General features: G+C 36.8%; 1 protein-coding gene across 9 annotated transcripts in view; it reads left to right on the top strand.

The window, feature by feature from the left end:
- Positions 1-25858, top strand: part of ROBO2 (roundabout guidance receptor 2) — a 648114-nt gene that overhangs the window by 32680 nt on the left and 589576 nt on the right. For all 9 annotated transcript variants that reach the window (XM_077118710.1, XM_077118711.1, XM_077118709.1 and 6 more), the window contains exon 2: positions 25524-25850. In XM_077118710.1, coding sequence (XP_076974825.1) covers positions 25524-25850 — 327 coding nt within the window. The remainder of the gene's footprint in view (positions 1-25523; positions 25851-25858) is intronic.

Here is a 25858-nt window from a genome sequence, read left to right as displayed (position 1 = left end):
CCTGTGTAGTATGAATGAATGCATTCTCATTAAATAGTGTTGCTATTTCATTTTTTATCACTACCATGTGAACATTTGGAGATTATAGAGATTTAAAATTAGATGTCGCATAAGTATGTTCTGAATATTTTCACAAATATTAGGTTGTGATGGCATTTCATTTTTGTTCTCCACACCTGTGAAGGCCTACCTCTAAAATGTCATAGTTATCATGCTAATTTATGTCATCTCAACTGCCCTTTATCTAAAGTTCAGTTTTAAAATATGCCCCCTTTTCTACCTGTTCTATAACTCAAAGACATAAAATAGGTAGGATAGATTTTTTTTTTAATGTCTTGGTTCCTTGCAAATGCCTACTAATGTAATTAGTTATATTCCTGAGAAGGTATTTGTATTTATCTATTATATTTGAATGAATCAAGTCACAGTCTTTTCTAACGCATTAGGGTGTTTATTAGTTCAGCTGGTTTGCTGACAGATGTTTCTTTTAGAACTAATATGGCTAGTTCAATTAAAAAAAAGCTATGCTGGGTGAATTCACAGCTTTGTATTTCTCTCCCTTTTTTAGGATAGCCCCACCTAATGAAAGATCACCTTTATTTTTGTTTTTTCTTTTTGTGATGTGTATTAGTCATTAGAGGCTTACCTATAAATAAATAAATGATGAATGTAATCATTTGAAGAAACAATGTTGTTTCAGCACAGCATAAATGCCCCTGAGGTTGGGGTGAGATGACTGTCTAAGCAACCTTTTCCTCTAAAGCTTCATGAGCATTTCAGGTACTCGATTTTGAAGGTTCCCTGGTTTTCCTTCGTCCTGTCTTGAAAGACTTCAAAGTGTCAAACTTTGTTCTTGTCAGTTTTCAAGTTCAGGGTACACGTTTTATGTTTCTAGGCTTAAAATGCATCTCTTTATTATATTGACATTGCACTTTTTAGGATTTTAATTAGCATTATAGAATGACTAGCTGGGTTTATTAGAAATCATATCTTTCCTGCTAATTTCACTTAATATTTTTCCTTGTCCTGCCTGTTTCTGAAAGTAGTTTTCTAGTATGTGGAGTACTAGGTAGATAAAAATATACTTCAGATGAAAATATTGTTGAATTTTAGGAAATAAAGGAAACTGAGAGTAATATTTTTCCTCTCTTATTGTGGCTGAGCACTGACTGCTGAGATTATTTTGGATTCCTTTTCTTGTATTTACTAACCACATAGGGGTTGGTGAGGGGGCGAGCTCTCAAGTAGTCAGTTTGCAGGGTCAGAACTGACTATATTTGCTTTGTTAATAACCTCATAAGTAGAATAGCTAACACAAAATGTAACCTTTTTGCATTTTATGTTAATACATACAACAAAATGCAGTCTATATATTTCCTGTAGGAGGTATGCCCTAATTATGTATTATTGCTTGTGGCATGCTATTGGAGCTTTTAAAATGACTGTTCTCTGCTGAGTTCAGAAATGTCATTGAGAAGATAAACAATGCTCTTTAGTTACTAAACAGTTAATGTACCTTCAAACAAGTGGAGAATTTACAACTTAAAGGCAACTTTCTTAGTCTTTATCCTTTAGCTGACACTTAATGTACTATTTATTGGGTCAGTCCTTGAGCCCCCAATATTTCATATAGTAATTAATTTTCTCCTCACAACAATCCTATGTAATAAGAGATAGTATCATCACCATTTTTTACTGAACTGTCAAGAAGGTTAGAATTTGCCTGCCGTTAACCCAATTGACTTTAAGTCTGGATCTTGGATTTAAATCGGGAGTCCATGCTCTTAAAGGCTTCCTATTGTTATGTATTTTTTGGTGTTAAGAATTCACAAAGTGTGGATTGTGGGTATTACCTCATTTCATTGTTTTTTTTTTTACATGGGCAGGTACTGGAAATCGAACCCAGGTCCTCTGGCATGGCTTGCCTGCTGAGCCACTGTGGCCCACCCTTATTTCCTTCTTGACACAGTGTATAAAGGCAGATGACATTGTCAATCCATTTTACAGATACAACAACTGAGGCTCTGAGAGTGAAGTGCTCCAGTACGGTAGCAAGTGAGAGGCCTACCTGGTCCTGGAAGTGGTTGGTTTTATTCATTGTGTGTCTGTTACTGTCCTGGGGCTGACATATAGATGAGGATCAGTGTCTTCTTGGCCTCCAATTCAGTGGTTCTTCCAATTTCCCAGAAGGTCCAGTGCCAGGGCCCTCTGCTTCAGCCGGGTTTTTCCCTGGTTATTTTGAACAGCCACTGACCCTGCCACCTACAGGCCTTGTCTACTATGTCTTACGCTAGTCAGAATTATAGGTAGAAATTTACATTCAGTTCTTCCACTCAACTGTTTATATTTTATGGTGGGCTTTATGGAGGCATTTTGACATTTTTTCTGTTTTCATAATGTTAATGAGACTATTAGGTGACATCTTTCACTCCAGTGTTGATGATGTTCTAGAATGTCTGGCTTCCTGAGGCCGGTTCCTCATCGGGTCACAGAATACCTGATATTCATATTTGCAATGCTTGAAATATGAAAAAAACTTTAAAAAAATGTAACCAAGGTACACTGGGTAAGAAATATGGCTACAGATGAATGAAATCATCATATAAGTCTCATGTGAAGATCAGTTGCTCCTCAAAATAGTTTGCTATGGCCTTTTATTGAACTGGCCTCTTTTTTAGTTTATTTTTGTTAATTGCTGTGCCTCCAGAATAATATTTATCCCATCGACTGTGCCGTCCAGTGTGCTCATAGGGGAATGTTTTATTTTGTGACATTAATTATAGATCCCTGTGTAACTTCCGTGGGAGTGAAAGCCTATGCCAGCCATCGACTATTTTGTTCAGACCCCATAAACTCTGGTGAAGAAATTAGTGCCTAGTTCTGAAATTCAGAAGCGTATTTAAGAATCTATTTGTTAGTCGGAGTTGCATCTCAGTATGACTGTGGTGATTAGGAAAAAACTCCTCCCATCCCTGGTGTGCAGAGGGTAGCTTTTTCGACCACACAGTATTACATAATATTCTCGCCCTGTGTTTGTTAACTGAAACAAAAGGCAGATTGAATTGCAAAGCTCACTTGACAAATGAGCCCGTTTTGCTCTCTTCCTGTAGTTCTCTTCCCTTGGCTTTTGGGTCCTGTATATCTTCCCAAGCAGTGTTATGCAAATGAACCAATTAATGGTAGATAAAACGGTCTTCCTACATCTTGGTGTTTGTAACTGGGAGGCCAACACCGTAAGTCACGTACCTGTTCAGCGGATTCTATAGGCCACTGCGAGGTCCTGATTAGCTTGACTGGGGAAGACAATTGCAGGGGCATCTGCTCCGTTAATTTTGAGAGAAAATTTACCAGATGGAGGCTGAAGATTTAAGTGATTAGAAGGTAGTAGATTGGAATACAAATTGGATTAAAAGAAATTAGATTGATATAAATCGAATTGAGTCACAACAGTTTGTGTTGTTCGTACCAAGGGGCAGTGGATTATGGGAGAAGCAGATGCTCCAGTGAGATAGGAATTAATGTGGCTTTGACGTTCCATCTGCGAAGCTCTGAATATCGAGTATGTCCCTAATCTCTCTCTCCATTTATCAATGCCATAATGTTAATTAGTACTTCATTCATTAAGTTACTCACAGAAGAAAAAACCTCACCCCTTTCCCCTCTCTGCTTGAGAGTTTGTTATTTTGCCAAGAATTGGGAAGCTCTCCTCAGCTAAGCCAGCTACAGTTGACTGAAGGTAGACCTGCGTCCTTTTTCTCCTGCATGCAACCGCTCTTGGTGGGAGTACAATAAGCTTGAAAATATTTGCTCCTGTTATTTCTCCTCACAAATATCTATGTATGTGGCAACTTGCATTAATGCTTAGCCACCGTCCTACCAAAAAGTACTGTGTATATTAATCTGATTAATAGTAATATTAATATGATACTGTAATTATATTATATGTTAAGGAGGATTTCATAATTTATTGGGGTGTCATACGTTTTGTTTAATGGCTCAAATATTTGTTTAATGTTAAGTGGCAGGTTTTTCCTGAAGGGGAAAAATGGGGAACATGATGTTCCCATAATTCTGTGAATGTTTATACCCATATGTGTGTGTACATGTCTGTTTTGTGTGTTTGTGCTAGTCTATAGACAATTGCACGTTGCTGAACCATATCCGTGTATAGTGTTTAGCCCTGATCCTTAAAGGGGGAAAAATGTGAAAAGGAATTAAATTAAAAGAAATATTTCACTTTACATGCTTGTGCTTATATTGGAAATAGGATCCTTTAAGAGAGGGCATTGACCCTGGAACCTCATTATAACACTATTGGCCACAGCAGTGAAATTCAGCATAAGGCAATTCTGTCTTGGATCTCATCCAAGGGAACTGAGCCAGTGACGATTCAAAGGTGATCTCACCTCTAAGGCAGCCCAAGGGTGTGGACTCTAAGGACAGCCACGCAGAAATGCTTCTGTGTATTAGTAAAGATCAGGCAAGTACAACTTCTGAAGACTAAAGCGATGAGATCGGCAAAAAATGGAACATCAAATCCTGTGACGCAAGAAGCATATCATCAAAGGTTGTGCCAGGTCATTCAGAAATAATCATAGTACAGGCAAACGTGGGCTGCCTGCCAGTGCACCATCAGAGAGAATTTCTGGTTTTGTTATGTGAAGGAAGGCAGTGGCTTGTGCAATAGTGTATTAAATGTTTAAATTTTTGTTTGTTTGTAGAAGAAAACTCTATGGGCAATGATCTATCCTGACCATGTGCTCGATGTAGAAATGACACATGTATATGAACGGCCACTCCTCGCCCAAGGCTGATGTGGGGCTTCCCCAGGCTCTAGTACTTACCTAGGGTGGCTTATGTTATCACTCCTCATATTGGCCGAAGAATCTGATGGTTTTAAAATACCCATATCTCCTACTTCATAAATATCCTGCCCTCTAGGAGGCAGGTCTGAACCTGAAGTCTGTGTGAACCCAGAATCAATGGACTGTCTGCCCTGGGTTTAAAGACTGTACCTGGCCCCTTTCGAATTGTTTACTCATTGAGCTAAGTGCATCATAAGGAAGGTGTGCATCAAACCTGAATTGCATCAGATTTAGAAAAGATGAGGAAAACAAGCAAAATGTAAGCTTGCATAGCATAATGTGTAAAGCAAAATTACTCATTGTAGTAAAGAGCAATCACTAAAATTTGTCTTTTGCTGTTGTGAGAATGATTAAATGCCACCTAAAAATAATTGAGTATTCAGGGGTCAGTTCCTTGTTCCTGTTTTGACACTTTAGTTTTCAGCCTAATTGTTGGTTATCTAATTGCTGGCTGTTGTCTTCATTAAGAACCATCAGTACATCAAGGTGGTGCTTATGGAGCCTGCCAAAGACAAACATTGTGCTCTTATTCTTGCCTTGCTTTCGGTGACTGATCTGTTGTGTGCTTAGACCTTTTCGAGCCCCAATGAGGATAATTGCAGAAATCACTTGTAAACTGATGCAACAGAGGTACAACGTCCCTATTTCCTGATTGTTGACCAACTTTGGACAGTTGGCATACTTTCACTGTGAAATATTTCATAGTCTGTATGCATTTGAGTTCAAATTCCACGTACTAGACATAAAAATACTGATGCCAATGAATGCGTATTAAGTACAGTGATGCTACTTGTTCTAGTTTGCTAGCTGCTGGAATGCAATATACCAGAAACGGAATGGCTTTTAAAAGGGGAAATTTAATGAGTTGCTAGTTTACAGATCTAAGGCCGAGAAAATGTCCCAATTAAAACAAGTCTATAGAAATGTCCAATCAAAGGCATCTGGGGAAAGATACCTTGGTTCAAGAAGGCCGATGAAGTTCAGGGTTTCTCTCTCATCTGGAAAGGCACAAGGCGAACGCAGTCAGGGCTTCTCTCTCGGCTGGAAGGGCACATGGCAGACACGGCGTCATCTGCTAGCTTACTCTCCTGGCTTCTGGTTTCATGAAGCTCCCCGGGAGGCATTTCCCTTCTTCATCTCCAAAGGTCGCTGGCTGGTGGACTCTCTGCTTTGTAGTGTTGCAGCATTCTCTGCCCTCTCTGAATCTCTCTCTGTAAAATGTTTCCTCTTTTATAGGACTTCAGAAACTAATCAAGACCCACTCAGATGGGTGGAGACATGTCATCCCCTAATCCAGTTTAACAACTGTTCTTAACTAAATCTCATCAACCAGGGAGATGATCCCATCACAGTCCCAAATACACAGCATTGAATAGAGACTATTCTACCTTTAAGAAATTGGATTTATATTAAAACATAACTTTTCTTAGGGGGCATACTTCCTTTCAAACCAGCACACTACTATACTTCTTTTCTGTTCCTTTAGCCAAAAATGCTCAGGAATTAATGAAATCAAGGCCCCTTCTTAATAGGTAATATCTGTTTGTTTATTCTTACTTTATTTGAAAGTACTTAGAAGCCAAATGGGAAAATCTGCCAGGTTATTGTCAATACCTGCTTCACCATTCCAGGTATCCTGGATGAGGCATTTATCCTGCAGATCTGATTTCAGTCTAGAAGGTTTAGATAAATGAAAACATGTAAACTCAAAGAAATGAAGGGTTCAACATCTCATTTTCCCCCCTGCAGTCAATGTAATGTTTCAAATTTGCAAGGATTCAGAAAAATAGAGAAACCAAGCCAAGTTTTGGTATAGTAAGTGATGTCCTGGCACCTGTGACTGTTAATTGGGGTTACGGAGCTGTCGTGGCAGCAGGAATAAATGCTGTCCAAATAAATACCAAACCTTGGCACGCTGGTTTGGAGTTTTGTGCTTCATCATAAGACTCACGAGACAGTTTGCTTAATCCTGACAACATAAACTGGGCTTAGAGAAATCTAATTAGTAATTCATCTGGCTGAATAAATGAACCTCTACTGGCCAAGAGAGGAAGAAGGCTAGTGAACATTCCATGAAAGTTTGAGAAGATAGGCCTGTTTTAACTACCGTTTGTTTGTTTGTTTAAAGAAAAGGAACACCTAGCTTGTTTTACATTCTAATTTATTTTTCCGGGAGTAAGTGATGAAGGGGAGAAAAAGGGGAGCTTTGTCGGAAGGGGAAAATGGCAAGCCTTTTGGAATCATGAAGATGCAAAATTGAGCGTAGATAGGAACGGTGCCTGGGGAACTGAGAGCCGTAAATCAGTAGACACTAAGAAAAAAGGACGCATTCACAAGAACCTACAGATGGTTAAGCAGAGGTGAAAGAAATGGAAGAGTGTAAACCCACGATTGGGATTTTAAGCGTTAGGAACTTGAACAAGGATGGACTTATGTCAGGAAGGAGAAGGGGGTGAGGTGTGGGACAAGGAGAGAGGTGAGGGGACTCCGTTGTAGATATACAGAATTTGAAGTGACGACTCAAGATTCAAGTGAGCCTCTGAGTAGGTGGGCCTAGAACTTTCCTTCGGTGTAGAAACTAAATTAGAGATTTAGCTGTTGTTGTCGTGGAAAGGATAGTCGATACGATGATAGGTAATGAACTCGCTGAGGAAAAGCAATAAAAAGGAGAGAAGAGGACCGAGGTACATACCATAGGAAGCATTAATTAATGAGTCAGAAATTATTAGACTCAATCAGATTTTTAGTTCAATAATTTTATATGTTGCTTAAAGATCTTTTTCACTCCCATTTTTGATGGGTGTTTATAACAAAATTAGCCACTAATAATGTTCTTCTGCTTTTCTTTTTTTAACTGTCAGTGTATCTCTCTTCAAAAAATAAAAGCAGGGGGAGGTGGTGCCGGGGTAGTTCGGTGGTGGAGTTCTCACCCGCCATGTGGGAGACACAGTTCCATTCCCGGGCCATGCACTTCCCAAAACAAATAAACAAAAACAAACAGACAAAAATTCAACAAAGGGTGCTGCAAAAATGGGTTACTCATGTGGGAAAAGGATGAAATGTGACCCCCGCCATACAGCATACAAAAAAAAAAACAAAACAAAAAGGAAAACAAAGCAGGGGGTGCGCGGGTGGTTCAGTGGTAGAATGCTCTTCCATGCAGGAGACCTGGGTTCATTTCCCGGACCATGCACTTAAAAAAAAACAAAGCTGGGTACTGTTGCCTCTTTTGAAAGTAATATACCTATATGGAATAGTATGCAAGCATCATTATACTCTTTTAAACTTCATATACTTTTAATTTTCTTCCAGATTTTCAGTTGCTGCTTATTTATAAAATCTGACTTCTTAGAACTTGATGTATTGAGTACTTGATTGTAAAAGCAACTTCCTAAAATTTAAAAATGCTACCCTATTCTAAGTTATGGCTATTCTTGTCTTTCATCATTGCCACAACTCTATGCACTTCTATTCCCCAGTTTGTCAGCATTTTCTTTCCTTTCAGCATAATCCACAATAATTCTGTATTTTTCACTCCTTTTGCTTTGTGACCAAAAAAGCATTGCATTTCGAGAGTGGCTGGTGGAGGTTAATTCCCTGTCCACATGGTAACAACCTGGGAAAACCTGGGGTTGCTTTCATTTGATCCCCTTTTGATAAGGCTTCAAAGTAAATGAACTGAGTAGAAAAATACCATTTTTCATAAGTTTTCTAGAAACTGCATGTGTTTTTTGAGAGACCCAAGGAATTGAGGCACTGGTATATATTCAAGCAAAGATCATTTTAAAACACTTTTAGTACCCCTGTTTGACTTACTTCTCTCCATTTAGTAGAAAAACAAGCTCTTTTTCTCTCTAGGCCCACAGAATCTTTTAACTGAAAGCTATACTCATTCTTTTTTGTTGCAGCAGTGATGTTATCTGGTGGTCATTTTGCTCTGAAACAGAAGATATACTTTGAAAGAAAATGTAAAGTTTCATTAAATCACTCACTGTGTAAAAGTATCTACAGATATTGTAAATAGACAGAAACGAAGAGAAAGTAGATCCCCCAAATGTAACATATCCTGATAATTATCACAATATCGGAATAAAGTAAATTCAATTTTCAGTCTCAATTTAACCAACCTTTTGCATAACTTTCTTACAGATATCAGCAAAGTCATTATGATTTACCAGTATAAAATTGGGGGAAAGGTTTTTCTTTCAGAGGGTAACTTAAATTTGTGTTTATCATCTAAGTGCAGTGCATGAAATGAGGGGCAAAATTCAAACTGTAGATTTTTCTACAGTATGCTAAAGATTCAGAAACAAATTTTATTCCAAGCTTAAGAGACATTTACAGGTGATTAAATATGACCTCTTTTTCAACCTATTCTGTATCAAATCATGTCCATGGTGTTTTTAGTGGAGTAAATACTTTTATTACATTCCTGCAAGAAGTAAAAGTGAATTTAGGTATGTATCCTGCAAGTACCTCTGCAGAAATGTGATGCCATCTCTTCAATTCAGTTTGGTCAACTGTGAAAGCCCATTCACTCTGAGCTTAATAGCCAAAGACAAAAGCGATAAGTACACGTTGTTTTCAGCTACCTTTATAAACCTCCTTTACTCCCCAAGGTACAGGCTTCAGAAAAGAATTCCACCCTGCCTTTGTATGATATAAAGAAAACTGCATGTAATATGCCTGTTCCCACAATTAAAGAGAAAACCATTCTTTTCATCTTTGAGACCACTGTATTCATCTTAAACTTGGTCCATTTATTGCAAAAGTCTAGCCTTGTTTTAAAGATATGCAATTTTATAAAACTGTAATTTAGAGATTTCAAGCAAAATTATGTTGCCGTACAAAGGGAGAAAATAATTTTGTTCTGACCAGTGCTATAAACTATTTTTAGGAAGTTGTTTTGACTATATTCCTATTCCTGTCATGTCATTTAACTCAGCTTGTGATTATGCCCTCAATAATTTTCTTTTGATATTCCTTAACCTACTCCAAATTTATAATGGAAAAGCAATACAAAGGTAGATGTTCCCCTTGCATTAATCGTACAGTGGTTCCAAGATTTTCATAAGAAAAAAAAAATCACTAGGGCTGTTATAACCAATTTCAATAAAATAATTTTTAAAGGGGCACAAAGAGTTGTTAAGCATCAATATTTGCTTAAACACCAATGAATATAATTTCCAAATCATGTCTTCAGCATATCTATATAGTAAAGTCCGATATTAAACACATACATCCAATTTGGCAGGAACTGCCATATACACATTCTTTGGCTAAGTTCATTTTTAATCAAAATATGCTTATATATAGCTCAATTTAGAAAATAACAAGAGCAACATTTTTTTCATGCGTTTATATAACATTTATGTGCACATAATGTTTGCATCTTTAGTACCTAATACAGTATATGACAGAATTGACTAAAGTGTTAAGATGTGGAAAACGTAGCACCTTCAAGTAAGGGCAAGTAAGGTATGTCATTCAGGGTTACCTTCAATTTGGTAGGTACCAGCAGAAAGTCAGAGAGATAGGCAGTAGCCATATTTTGACAGACCCACTATTTTATAAAAAGGACTCCATTTTATAGAATGATGGTTCATTGTCTTCCTGTAGTCACAGAATCCTAGTGATAGAGGTTATGCTAATAGAAGCGTTATACATTATAATAATGCCAATAATAGTAGCAAACATTTACTGAATGCTTACTCTGTGCTCAGCACATGGAAAGTCTTTCTTAATCTTCACAGCACTGTTGTTAGGCAGATACCGTGATGTTTAATAGATATGAAACTGACAGGTGGAGAGGATAAGAAATTTATCCAAGTTCACACACTGAGTAAAAAAGGATATTTAGCATTTAAACGAGCAATTTCAAGTCAGAGTCCTCCTATGAACAGAGACTCTATACCAGATGACAAAGGTGTATCTAATCATTTCATAAAATGGCACATGCATGCAACCATTTGGCATCCAGTTTCTGAGATGTCATCCTTACTCCATTACATGCAAGCCATACTCATTCACTATGAGCTCTACTAAAAATGATAGTGAAGCACTGCAGTGATATTCACGTTAGGCCACCTTCTTCAGTAGTTAAATGTCTATTGGAAATGAACAAGCCTAAAATCAATTATTGAGTGGACCATTTTGACTACATACAACTAATACGTGTAGCTTGTGACAGTTATTATTATTTTTGTGGGTAATAATTTCACCTGTTCTTTTAAGAGACATTCTGGATTGTATGATATTCTCAAATCTGTCTTTAAAAATTCCTTAGTATGGTATATAATAAAATAAATTTGAGGGTGCATGGGTGGTTCAGTGGGAGAATGCTTGCCTCTCAGGCAGGAGACCTGGATTTGATTCCCAGACAATACACCACCACCTCCCCCTCTCCCCCCCAAAAAGAAGTTTGTCTTCAATTTTAATTTGAATCAATTCATCTCAAACTTTAAAAGGAAATATTCCAGATTAAAGGAAACTATCTCCAGAGGCTGAGGCAAATTTGTCAGAAACTAAATATTTAATCAAGCTTAGTACAGGTGTGTAAAATGTCGGTGCTATTTGGTGCTGACCCTGGGGCCTTTGACGAGTACAGTCATCAAGTTAGTACTACTGCTGCATAAATTTCAGAATATATTGCTTAGGAAATAAAATGGAAGGCTAAATGTATCACTCCATTAGGAGTTATATAAGTAGAATGCTCTTATATGGGAACCTACTTGTGGTTTCCACCAAGTAAGGGTCAATAGTTTTTATAAATTAGACATTGAAGCTTTAACAGTTTAATAAGTGTGGAGATTGTCTCATTGCATCATTTTTTATAAAGCCAAATACAGTTTTAAAACCACCTCAACATATTAGAAATACGATAATAAGCCGAATTTCAAAGTCATCTTCCTGGCATGGGGATTGTTTTTGTCACTGTTAAGACAAATCTGCATAATCCATGAAAAGTCTGATTTGGTGGCAAATCACTCTTTAAAGAATGTCTTCATCCATAGCAAGGTACAGCAAATTGATTTGAAATAGTATTGGATGAATGTCCAGGTTAATACATGGGCTCCTCACTGAATTGTAGAAAATGAATTTATACACTAGGGAATTAAAGTTTTATTTCTCAGAAGGAAAATAACCCCCTAAGGATTTATCGGAAACTCTTCAGATTTAGGCTTTCAAAATTTCTTTTCACTGTCAGGTAGATACTTGCCTTGTGTCCAGCCCTGAATCTGCTTGTCTTCAGCTTCTGATTCTTCCATATATGAACCTGGCTCAATTCTCGCCTTTGGTGCTAGTGGGCTGTCACCGCCAGCACCCCCTCTCTCAGTCCTTTGGAGGTAGGCAGCCAGGAAACATACTACTTTAAAGAGCAATTAAAACTTACGTAATGAAAGGAACTGACTAATACAGGATGATGGAGGAAGAAAGTGTTCCAGTTTGAATATTTTCAGCAATTTCTGTTAAGAATAGATAAGTAAAGGGCTGAAATGCAGAGAAATATGAAATGCAGAAAAATTATGAAATACAGAGAAAAAGTTTTATGAAATGGTATTAGGTACCCTCTCCTGAAATATCAACCTGCTCACCTTGAATAAGATAGGAAATTTTGAAGCTTGTTGGTTAAGATTGTGCTTTGTTTTGTTTTGTTTTTTTTTTGGCATGGGCAGGAACGAGGAAAAGATTGTGTTTTAATTGATGTATGAGGAATTGCTTTTTAAGATGCTTTATGCATACATTGCCACTTAGTCTTTTGCTAAAGTGGTTAAAAAATAGGGAGTGTTTTGTATAGACTTTGCAGTCCTTCAGTTGATTATTTCACTTAGCCAGTTAGTTCATATCAAATGACCAAGGCTTTGGAAACTTAAGAATCTGTAAATCTCTCTGTGCGCAGAGCAGCTGCAGCCATAGCCAACACCAAGCTGAGGGTCAAATTGTCAAGCCGTTCTTGGTAGGGACAAGCATCTTCTAATATTCTTTGCTATGAAAGAGTGAATGTGTTCATAATGAACACTACAAAAAATATGCATTACAGTACAATCAGAACTGCCTAGAAAAGGAGTACCCCAGAGCAGCTGAACTTACCTCTGTGTCAAAATGAATCTATCAGTTTGCCCATAGGACACTCTTATTTTCCTATAGGAAATATAGGAGGGTACATCAAGGTATAATAGACTGATTTCATATGACTCATTTTATTTCCCCATCTCAACCCCTCCTAAAAAAAACCATCTCAGTGCCTCCCAAGCATACGATTAAATGGGATTAATCACATTTACAATATTTTAGTACATTTTACCACCCTCCATTACTAAAGCTTTCCCATCTTTCCAAACAGATACACTACACCCATTATGCCTTAACTCCTCATTCCCTCTTGCTGCCCACCTCTGGTAACCTGCGCTCTGATTAGTCTGTCTCTATGAGCATGCATATTCTCTGATATTTTTCTTTGTAGCTATTGTGGGACTTACATTTAACATCTTAAATCTGTAACAGTCAGTCTTTTTGCTTTGATACCAATTTAACTTCAATCGTATCTATCCCCTCACCTTCAATGTAGTTCTTGTCAGAAATTACATGTTTATATGTTATGAGTCCAAACTACTAATTTATCATTATGTTCTATGCATTTGCTTCTTAGAACCTGTAGGAAGTAAAATGTGGCATAACAAGTAAAAAATGCAATAGTACAGGGATTTATATAAACGATGTCATTATTCTCACTAGAGATTTTTGTTTTCTCATGTAGCTTCATTCTGTGATCTGTTGTCTTTTCCTTTCAACTTGGAGAACTCTCTTAACATCTCTTTTAGGGCCTGTCTAATGGTAGCAAACTTCCTCAGCTTTTGTTTATCTGGAAAGTCTTGATACCCCCTTATTTTTGAAAAGCTTTCTTGCCAGATATAGAATTCTTGGATTATATATATATATATACATATATATATATATATATATATTCTTTCTTTAAAAAAAATATGTCAGTACACTGACTTCCTCCATGGTTTCTAATCGGAAATCAGTGCTTAATCTTATTGAAGTTCCCTGGTGTGTGATATGTTACTTCTCTTGTGTGACTTCCAGAATTCTCTTATTTGTTGGAATTTGAAAGTCTGATTAAAATATGGTGAGATGTGGGTCTGTTAGGGTTTATCCTGTTTGCATTTTGCTAAAGTGTCTTAGATAGTCATACCTTAAATTAAATTTGGTGAGTTTTAAGTCATTGTTTCCTTAAATATTTTCTGTCTTTTTTTTTTTTTTTTCTTTTCCTTCTGGGTCTCCCACGGTGCATTATGGGTATGCTTGATGGTGTCCCACAGGTTGTACCAGCTCTGTTCACTTTTCTCCATTCTTTATTCTTTTTGCTCTTCAGACTGGATGATTTCAATTGTTTTATCTTCATGTACTTGATTATTTCGTCTACCAGATTAAATCTTCTACTGAACCCCCCTAGGAAATTTTTAATTTCTATTAATGTGGCCTTCAGCCTGTTCGGTACCTTTTCATAATTTCCATCTCCCTATAGATATTCTCTTTGTGTTCATTTATTGTTTTTTCCAATTTCCTTTAGTTCTTTGTCCACATTTTCTTTGAACTCATTGGACATCTTTAGGGCCATTTTTGTTAGTCTTTTTCTGTTATGTCCCAAGTCTTGTTCTCGTGATGAGGTCTACTGCTTTAATTGTCTTCTTTGCCTGCACCATTGCTTACTGTTTCTTTATATTATTTTTTATCCCTTTGTTGAAAGCTGGACATTTTGGTATTTAAAGTGTTATCATTGGAATTTGCAGTATCTATTCTTTAAACTTGTATCTGACTACTGTTATGTGGAGTTTTTCTTAAATGCTAGGAGCTAACAAAAAAAAAGGGAAAAATAGATCCCCTTTCCCAGTCTGCAGATAAGACCTGTGCAAGCACTCTTCTTCAGGGTTTATCCATACAGCCAGTTGTAAAAATAACTCCAGGTTAAAGCATAGGGGTGGGCCTTCCTGATCCCTGATCTTTTCTGTGCATGGGTCTTATCTGGGGCATACATGTATGATCCTAAGAAATCCACTATTTACAGAGTTGTAAATGTCCACTCTTCTCTAGGAAACATTTCCTGGTGGCACAGCATTGAATATCCTACAGCCAGGGATCCCTTCCCTCAGGCCATATGACTTGACTGCTTTCCCACAAGGTGCTGTAGGAGAATTTGTTGAGGTGCTAACTACACACTGAGCAAGTTCTGGGACAGAAAGTCCCTTGGGCCACTGCCTGACAGATTATACCAGATATGCATGCTCCTGCATGAGCAGGAGGGTCACTGCTCCCTCTAGAATAGGGACTGGTGAGCCTCTGGAACAGGTTGCCAGTGAGTCGTGAGGTGTGAACCATGCACCAGAAGATCTAACCACTTTTAAGAAGCCGTTTTCTTGGTTGAGCACTTACTGTTCCTTCAGTCCTTTAACTCTTCTCTGGACTCCTGAGAAAGATGTTTCTTTCAGTTCTTGCTCATTCTTCAAAGCCTCTGTGGGGAGACAGCACCCTGAAGTATCTCATTCTGCCATCTTTATCAGGGACAGGGCCTCACTTCAGTTAATCTTACTACACACTCAAGAGAAAACCTTCTGGTTGTTATTTAGCCAACCATGAAATATTATAGTCAGAAGAGACGCTGATCCATAATTGCAAGTATATGAACCACTTGGGAATTATATTGTTTCCAATTTATCAGTTATGTATTCTGTTTTTTTTTATACCAGCTGCTTATTGAGCTGGGTTTATGTGAGTTCTCATCTTGCTGAACTGATAAGATTGACTTCCTTCATTCGTATAACTGAGCTTCAGATCTTGGCACCTAGCCAGGAAGAAAAATCTGACATTCTTTTGTTGCTCTTTTATAACTTACGATGATAGTGAACGAAGAAAAGTGGCCATAAAATATTTACCAGGATAATTTTAACAGTGTAAATTTTACTTTACCTCTCTTTCTAAACCACATATCGTCTATTGTCATCATGCAAAAGAAATACTACATTTTTCTTTTGCATGGGTGGGCATCGGGAACTGAACCCCGGGTCTCCGGCATGGCAGGTGAGAATTCTGCCACTGAGCCGCCATTGCCTGCCCAGGAATCCACTTTTAATAGACAAAATGCTATAGCCAGTCTTTCTTAAAATTTACTTAAATTTTAAATTCAGGTCTGCGGACTTTTGTTGACCCTCCACTGCGTGGCAGGTATGTAGTTTTAAGGAGCTACACCCTCAAAGGGCCATCTAGTGATGTGTCTGTTGGTGAGTAAATTTCATAAAAATTCATAAATAAATCCATGAGGTACATAAGCTAATAAAAAGAAAAGCTTTTAAGTCACTGCTGACTTTATGAGGGTTCCTCAAGAAGACATTTTGATACCTCTTGCTTTTGATAACAGACATGAGACCTATATTAAATCTAAATGTACCTAATCAATATTTTAATTAAAGGTATGAACAATAATCTAAAGTATGTGTCTTCAAATATTTGCTTTGTGTTCATCAATTTAAATTGCTCCCCATTACCTCTGTTTTACATAGGTCCATTAAGATATCACTGATGTGAGCCACAAAGAGTATGATCACACTCCAAAAAAAGTTTATAGCAACTTATTCTTCCAATTTTCTTGATTTTGAAGAAACAGTACCTTAAAAAAAGATTAAGAAATGCTTTTAAGTTCTTATAGCTAACCTTACAGAAGCCCAGCAAAAAATAAATCAATCAAGAACAAATCCAACTGAAATATAGTGCTTGGGCTTTCTATTTTACACTGTCTTGATGGGTCAAAAGGAAAGTAAAAGTTATTCAGGAAACAGCCTGAACTCACAACTAAAGCGATTATTTTCTAGTCACACTTTTTGGGAAAGTAACTTTAGTCTTTTAGTTCTCATTTTTTCTGTATTCTTCTCACCTGTGAAATGGAGCTTTGGAACCAGAAGATCTTTGCTGGCTTAATTTCTGTCTGCTGGACCTGGAAAACTGGGTAATAGGTATACAGACCGATGCCACATAAGTGGAAGCTTTCATAATCAGTGCTGCCTGTTGAATTTGACCAGCAGCCTTTTTTATCCTTGTTAAGTTCCTTGTGCACATTTGGCCCTTTCATTTTATGACATTGCAAAGCCATGCTCACATTTTGCAATAAATAGATAGTTTTTCTAGGTCTCTAGTTTGTTTTAATTTTTAATTTAAATTTGTTTTTATTAGGATGGAACTGCTGTGTTTCTCAAAGAAATGAGAACCTGAAAATTTATTTTGACCATTGGCAAATTAGAGAATTTCCAGAGACTTTCAGTTCAGTAAGGTTCACAAGGATGAAAGTATTTGTGTTTTCTATGCATTGACTCTTGCAACATCCTATCACATGAAATTTCCTCTACATCTTAGATAGCCCATACTTCCCTCATAAATCCTTTCTCTCTCCCCTCATGAGGAAGTACACTGAAATTTAGTCATCATGAAGAATTCAAGGATGGCAAGTGTATAAGGACAAACTTGATGGAGTGATTAATTCATCCCATTTTATTACAAATTACCTTAGGTCACTCATCAATGTGGGCAGTACTGGTAGTAGCCAGTAGCGAAATAGTTTCTTTTGGTAGAGGAAATTTTGAGTAGAATATGTTTTGACAAAATAGAAAACAGTAACAACTTTAATTTTTTTTGAAATCTAGTATAAAGCCATCAGCCTAGTATAGCTCAAATTTACCAGGTAGTGAAACAATAATGTACGAGTGACCCCCAGAAAAGAGAAATTCTCATTGCTAAATTTTAGAGAAAATATTTGTAATTCTTTAGAGAAGGGGGGAAATACTGAATGCTTAGTATATGTACTGGAGATTTAAATACATGATGTCCTTTAGTCTTAAAAATTAATTTGTGTACTAGACATGGCATTTTGAATTTACCTGGTGCAAGTGAGGCATAAGTATTAGCTTGTAAAGAATTCGTGTTTCTTTTTTATGTACCAAACTGCCCCCTTTCTTATGACTGACCTGTTTGTTATGCAGCCTTCACTTTTTCATAGCAGCTGCTGTGCCTCTCAAACTAAATTAAGGGTGACTTCAGGACAGTCTCTGTCACAGTCAGATTTGGAGTAATCTTAGAGAAATATTCCTGGATTAATTTTACTTGGAGATTTTTTTTGGAAAATATTTTATTAAAACAAACATATTATTATGAATGAAGACACAAAGAAAATTCAGAAAAATTTGAGAAACTTTGCTTACCTGCAGAGGCTCTTACATTGAAGGGACTATCTAGTTTTTGAATGAAAAGAACTCATTTCATGAAAATAATACATTCCAATTGTAAATGAAGTAGAAGTCTACTTGGAAATACATGAAATGAAATCAAGAAGTGGTTCTCCTACATGCTTTATCTTTATTAACTAATCAAAATCACTACCTACAAACAAAACTTAGTAGCACTCACTGCAAATGAGTGGCTTATTGCCTAAATAAAACTAAATAGAAAAATATTCATAACTTTATGATTTATATTTACCTCCAGCTCTCTTGTGTTTGAAGGGTTAATAAAACCACTCAACTTCTTTTCATCAACTGTTTTAACAAAAACCGTTATAAAATCATTGAGAGTCTTTGAGAAGCTGAAATAATCCGTTATATAAATTTGGGTGCTCAGAGCATTATTCAAAGATGTCTCTGTGCCCAGATGACTAATTTGATGTTGTTGTGGAATGCTGCTACATGGAGCCAGGTCTGAGAGTATCACCTTCCCTGGGGAAGCAGCCTAAAAATGCAGGTTACTGGACTTTTCCACTAGTATTTTCTGATGTATCTGGTTAACTGCGAAGAAGAGAAACCTGAATTTTTTTTTAATTTAAAATTGTTTTATTTTTTTAAATACCAAAAAACACAAAGCAAATGCAGGCATTCCTATTTTGATCATTCCATTCCTCATACATAATCAGTAATTCACAAAATCATCACATAGTTGCATATTCATCATATAATTATTTCTTGGAACATTTGCACCCATTCAGAAAAAGAAATAAAATGAAAACAGAAAAAAATTTATGCATACCATACCCCTTACCCCTCCCCACTATTGATCACTAGCATTTGTTCCCCTATTATTTATTTTTATTCCATATGTTCTACTCGTCTGTTGACAAGGTAGATAACAGGAGCATCAGACACAAGGTTTTCACAATCACACAGTCACATTGTGAAAGCTGTATCATTATTCAATCATCATCAAGAAACATGGCTACTGGAACACAGCTCTACATTTTCAGGCAGTTCCCTCCAGCCTCTGCATTACATCTTGAATAACAAGGTGATATCTACTTAATGCATAAGAATAAACTCATAGAATAACCTCTCAACTCTGTTTGGAATCTCTCAGCCATTAACACTTTGTCTCATTTCTCTCTTCCCTCTTTTGGTCGAGAAGGTTTTCTCAATCCCTTGATGCTGAGTCTCAGCTCATTCTAGAACTTCTGTCCCACGTAAACAGGGGGAGGGTGGTGAGTTTGCTTGTTGTGTTGCCTGGAGAGAGAGGCCACATCTGAGCAACAAAAGAGGCTCTCTTGGGGGGTGACTCTTAGGCCTAATTTTAAGTAGACTTGACCTATCCTTTGTGGGGTTAAGAGAAACCTTAATTTTTAAGAATATCCCAGATGATTCTGAAGCAGGAGATCTGATAAGTGCAATTTGAAAAACGATGGTTTGTGGTTATGTCATAAGTGGTGGCATTCCTTTGACTTATTGTACTGAAATCAACTTTTTAAAGAGGCTTTGGTTTTAGCATGGACTGCAATGTGTGTTTCTCCATCTGCATTTTAAGAACCTTAGCATATGTTAGATGAAAGGTCTTGAGTTCTAATTCTACCTCATTTTATAGCTATTCAATTATGGACAAGTCATTTGAATATTCTGTAGCTTAATTTCTTGAATAGTAAAAATAAACATTTAGGGCAGGCCACGGTGGCTGAGCAGACAGAGTTCTCACCTGCCATGCCGGAGACCCGTGTTCGATTCCTGGTGCCTGCCCATGCAAAAAAAACAAAACAAAACATTTAGATGTTAATCTTTGATTAATTTCTGATCTTTGACTAATTTTCATTACTCCTTATATTATAATAGTTAAGGAGAATCAAATAAAATTATTAAATTAAATTTAATAAATTAATTTAGTGTTTTAATATTAAAACAATTATTTGGTTGTCCAATTAATTATAAAAAGATGCCACACTTGTAATATTGTGGTAGTTAGATTCAGTTGTCAACTTGGCCAGGTGAAGACACCTAGTTCTGTTGCTGTGGACCTGAACCAATGGTCTGCTGCTGATTTCATCTGCAGTCAGCTAGGAGGCGTGCCTGCTGTAGTCTTTAGCTTGTCATGTGGTAAGGCACATGGTGGCATCTCCAGGTCTCTTCCTTCTCTTGTGGATTCCGTTTCAGCTTCTTACTAATTGTGGCTTTCTCTTCCTATGTCTGAATTTCATTCTCTTATGAAGAACTTCAGTGATATGATTAAGGTGCATCCTGATTGAGGTGAGACACATCTTAACTGAATTAACCTCATCAGGAGGTCCTACTTACGATGAGTTTATACCCATAGGTGCAAATTGGATTTAAGAACATCTTTTTCTGGGGTACACACAGCTTTAAGTCACCAGAGGGTCCTGAAAATTTCTCTTTATATGGGCAATATTGATCTGGAAGTATTTTTTTCCATTTGCAATCAGGAGAATATAAGTTTGTGGTCCTATATAAAAGAAATATAAATTGAAAATTAAAATTGATAGAAAATCGTAAAATAGGTAAGCTGGAGCAAGGCTGGTAAACTTTCTATAAAGGGTCAAATAGTAAATATACAGTAGACCCTCAGGCCACGTAAGGTCTCTGTTTCATTTTCTTCCATCCTCTTCCATCCTCTTCCTCCTCTTCTTTTTTTTTTAAACAATCTTTAAAAATTTAAAATGCCAACTTGATTCCATAGACTTAGGATGGGACCTCGGATGCTGCATTTCTAAAATCCCTTTGAGTGATGCCCAAACTTTTTGTAGAGGGTCATACTTTGACTATCAAAGCTCTTGGAGTTAAACTGGTTCCAGGTGCTTTGCATGTGATTAGAAACCCTCTCTACTGCTTGGTTCTGAATCCTCAGTGAATTCTGCTGACAATGAATGTTTTTAGTCTAAAACCACTGATTTATCATTACGTTTTATACATTTGCCTTTTAGATCCTGTAGGAAGTAAAAAGTGGAGTTTAAATTCAAAATACAATAGTACTGGCATTTATATTTACTAAAGCTGTTATCTTTACCCAAGATCTTTATCTCTTCATGTGGCTCCAGTTAATTGACTAGTAGTACCCTTTCCTTTTAGCCTGCAGAACTCCCTTTAGCATTTCTTATAGGGCCATTCTAGTGGTGAAGGAGGTTCTCAATTTTTGTTTACCTGGAGTGATTTAATCTTTCCCTTAGTTTTGAAATATAGTTTTACCAGATATAGATTTTTTGATTGGCAATTTTTTGCTTTTAGCATTTTAAGTGTTTTCCCACAGACTTCTTCTATCTGTAGTTTCTGTGAGGGAGTGAAACAATCTTTTTGAAGTTCCTTTTGTACTCCTTTTTTATGTGAGACATTGCTTCTTTCTTACTGCTTTCACAATTCTCTATCCTTGGCATTTGATGTGTGTTTATAATCTGTTGTAATGTGGCTCTAATTGGGTTTATCCTGTTTGAGTTTGTTGAGCATCTTGGATGTTTACATTCTTCTCTTTTGTTAAATTTGAGATGTATTCTGCCATTATTTCTTCGAATATTTTCTCTGTCCTTTTCCCCCTTTCCACCACCAGTTCTGGGACTCCCACAGCACATATGTTATTATGCTTCAAAGTATCCTACAGGTTGATCAGGCTGTGTTCACTTTTGTTCTTTTTTTTCTTATTTCTGCTTTTCAGACTGGATGATTTCAATTGTTTTATCTTCATGCACTTGGAGTCTTTTTTTCTGCCAGCTCTAATTGGCTGTTGCACTCCTCTGGGGAATTTGAAATTGCTATTACTGTTGTCTTCAGCTCTGTTTCTTTCCTTTTCATAATTTCTATCTCTCTGTTGATAGTCTCTATCAATTCATCTACTATTTCCAGATTTCCTTTAATTCATTTTCCAAGTTTCACTTTAGGACTTTGAGGATATTTAGGGCTATTTATCTTAAAGTCCTTTTCTGTTAGGTCCCAGGTCAGGTCCTCCTCACTGATGATGTCTGGCTTAAGTTGTTTCCTTTGCCTGCATCATCACTTCCTGCTTCCTTGCATGTTTTGTAATCTTCTGTCGAAGCTGGATATTTTGATATTATAATGTTATCACTGGAATTTTGATTCTGACATGTTTGTTCCTTTAGATAGTATCTAGGTGCTGCTATTAAAGGGATTTTCTTGAATGCCAGGAACTAATAAAAAATATAAAAGGAAGAAATAAAAAGTAAATGATGCCTTTCCCAGCTTTTGCAGATTGACCTGTACCAGTGCTCTTTTTATCCGTACAATGATTTAGAGACTAGCTTGAGGCCAAATTGTAGGGGTCTCCTTGATGTTTCCTATGCATGTACCTTATGAATGTGCCCTTTTCTTTAGGAAACAGTTTCCTTGTGCTCCCGGGCACTACACTGTGTGTCCTATAGCCAGCAGTGTTTTGCTCCAGACAGTCCCAGCCTGACTGCTCTCCCAACAGTGTTCTGTAGGAAAGTTCTGTGAGCTGACTTCTATCCACAGGGCAGCGTCTAAGATGGCAAGTCTGCAGCTCAGTTAAGCCCCTCAGGCTGCCACCAATATGATTGTGCCAGGCATAAATGCTCCCAGTGTATGCTTGAGTGTTTCTCTCCCTCTGGAATGGAAATTAGACACCTGCTCTGGAAGCATGCCTTTGCCCATTTTAAAATTAGATTATTTGTACCTTAATTATTGAATTGTGCAAGCTCTTTAAATATGCTAGATTTAAGTCCCTTGTCAGGTATATGGTTTCCAGTTCTCTGGGTTGTCTATTTACCTTTTTGATAGTATCTTTTGAAATGCAAGCATTTTTAAATTTGATGAAGTCCACTTTATCTTTTTTTTCTTCTGTTGCTTGTGCTTTGGGTGTCTTATCTAAGAAGACTTTACTTAATCCAAAATCATGAAAATTTAAAGGTTTCATAGGTTTAAGTCTTATACTTAGGTTGTATGTTTTCTTTTGAAGGTTTACAACATTGAGAATTAAGTTCATACAAGAATATCCTTATATGATCACACTTGAATCAGTATTTTAGTTAATAATCTAGTTCACACTTACGGTAGGGATAAGTAAAATTCTCTTAATAGTTGATGGAGTTCAGTATTCAGTGGTTAATGGGCATGGAGTGTTATAAACTTTATTGCAAAATAGTCTAAATATTTTGCTTCTTTTTCTCTTAAAATTCTGTTATTTAATGATTATTAGTATATTGATGGCACTAATCAGGCCTACTGCCAAGTAATTTAGGGAACTTATTGATAGAATAAATAGCGCCCTCGTGGCATAGACTGTTGTCTTATTTTTAATAATAGAACAACTTTGGCAGTAGGGAGAATTAAATCACTGCATGTGGGAAATGAGAGAAGAACAAGGAAGATATATAAACAAGATAATTGTAACCTATCAAATGCCTGTTACACGAAAAACAATTCTCGGTACATTTTATGATTAGATTCTATGGTGATGTACCCAGATCCTTAAGCTGGGACGATGTTACAGATTTGCAAACTGTGATTCCTCTTTTGCATTCAGATACATTGGGATTTTAAAAATTACTTTTTAAAAGAATTGCTACTTTCTGTATTCTTTAAATTCCTTATTTGCTTTAGGAGCCATATGTAACTTTCTCTATCATAGTCTTGCAAACTGCAATTACCCATCAATATTTAAATCTTTGGGGATTTTTTTTTTAGTTTGACTTTCTGATTACTGTATACTCTTTTTGCTTTAGTTTCCTAATACTTACAATGCATAAGTTCCTTTTTTGAAACTGATGAGATAACTAGTGGAAGTCAGCAACCTTTACAACGTAATACTCTTTACAAAGGAAAGGGTTTATTCACTACTACAGTAATTTCCATTTCTTAAATTAAAATTTGCATGTTAATTAACATTGAAAGTAAACAGAAATAACATTGAGGAAATAAATATTAAATCTGTTTTTTGAACAGAAACATGCTAAATTAGATGATTGGTTCGGAAATGTACGGGCAGACTTTTAAAAAGCTTTTATGAGATCATCTTTATATTCCCAGATATCATTATTCCTTCTAGCATCTCATTTGGAATTACAGCAACTGGTAGAATGCTCCCATAAAAAATGGCCATTGACCTCTTATAAATTTAAAATATTCAAAACAATACTTTAAACAAAATATCCATCTTTAAGCAGGTCATCCCTCTTCCTATCTCTTCTACCCCTCAATTACACCACTTACATTGCAATCACCAGGAAGTCATTGGCACCTATCATTCTTTCTTATTTTGTAGTGATATACCCACCTCTGTTAAGTATTTATTTATGATATGTATCTTTCTTCTTCCTTTCACCTGCAGCATAATATCTGAAGACCGGATTCTTTTGACTGCCCTCTTGGACTTTTAATGTAACTCGCAATGGTTTTCATGTTCACTGCTATCTTTTTCATTGTAGACTCAACGTATCTTTCTAATACACGGATAGTCATGTCACTGCTCCCTCAAAAACTTTTAGCGATATAGAATAAAGGTCACACATATCAGCATGTTATTCAAAGCCCTGTCTGTTTTTCCCTTAACATTACCTCACCCGTTACATCAACTTACTTCCTCATTACAAATGTATCATACACCTATTCTTGTTTCTCTTTTTTGCTCATGATGTTCCTTCAATCTGATTCCTCAGATGACATATTTTCAGTCTTTACAGCTCAACTTAAATGTCACCTTTTCAAGGAGAGGACTTTATTATCCACCAGGCAGAGTTAACCATTCCCCCACTTTCTTTTTATAATGTATTTCTTGGACTTGCTGCGATGCTTACTTTATTTTAACATAGTGATTTATACTTGAGTTTCTCAGTCAGCCACACTTTGGTTCTTGAGCAACTAATGTCATTTCTTAAGCTTCTTCCTCATCTGTAAAATGAAGATAATATTAATATATAATTTAAAGATCTCTTTTGATGTTAAACCTCTGGTATCACTGTGCCTGTACAGTAAATGGTAGCTGTGTATGTAATCAAGTGACTTGCCCTCTTGCCTCTCTCCCTTAGTACAAAGCAAGCACTTTGAAGACAGGAAATTAGTATTACTCATCTTTGTACCCATTCCAACATGCAATCCCAAAAGAATATCTCACGCTCTCTTTTACTTTTGCTTGTCATAATTCATGGAACATGATAAACCTAACTCATCAGAATTAACACATTGATTTATTGCTACATTGCCTCATTCCACAAAGGATTGGAGATGGATTTGAGATTCATAAAGATCAGGAGAATGAAACATAAAATAGTATTAAGTGCATATTAAATAATTGAAGAGTTAAATTTCGCTGTCATAACCTTAAGGGAAACAAAAGCTATAGGTGAGGAAATGTTAAAGCTTATCTGCATTGTGTCCTATTTTGTAGGATCGCGTCTTCGGCAGGAAGACTCTCCCCCGCGGATTGTGGAGCACCCTTCAGATGTCATTGTTTCTAAAGGAGAGCCCACCACTCTGAACTGCAAGGCGGAGGGCCGGCCAACACCCACCATTGAGTGGTATAAGGATGGGGAGCGAGTGGAGACAGACAAGGATGATCCCCGGTCCCACAGGATGCTTCTGCCCAGCGGATCCCTGTTCTTTTTGCGCATTGTCCATGGGCGCCGAAGTAAACCTGATGAAGGAAGCTACGTATGTGTTGCAAGGAACTATCTTGGTGAAGCAGTGAGCCGAAATGCGTCCCTGGAAGTGGCATGTAAGTGG

The sequence above is a fragment of the Tamandua tetradactyla genome, chromosome 10 (genome assembly GCF_023851605.1).
Source record: "Tamandua tetradactyla isolate mTamTet1 chromosome 10, mTamTet1.pri, whole genome shotgun sequence".
NCBI classification, from domain to species: domain Eukaryota; kingdom Metazoa; phylum Chordata; class Mammalia; order Pilosa; family Myrmecophagidae; genus Tamandua; species Tamandua tetradactyla.
This window is presented reverse-complemented; position numbering and strand designations above follow the sequence as displayed.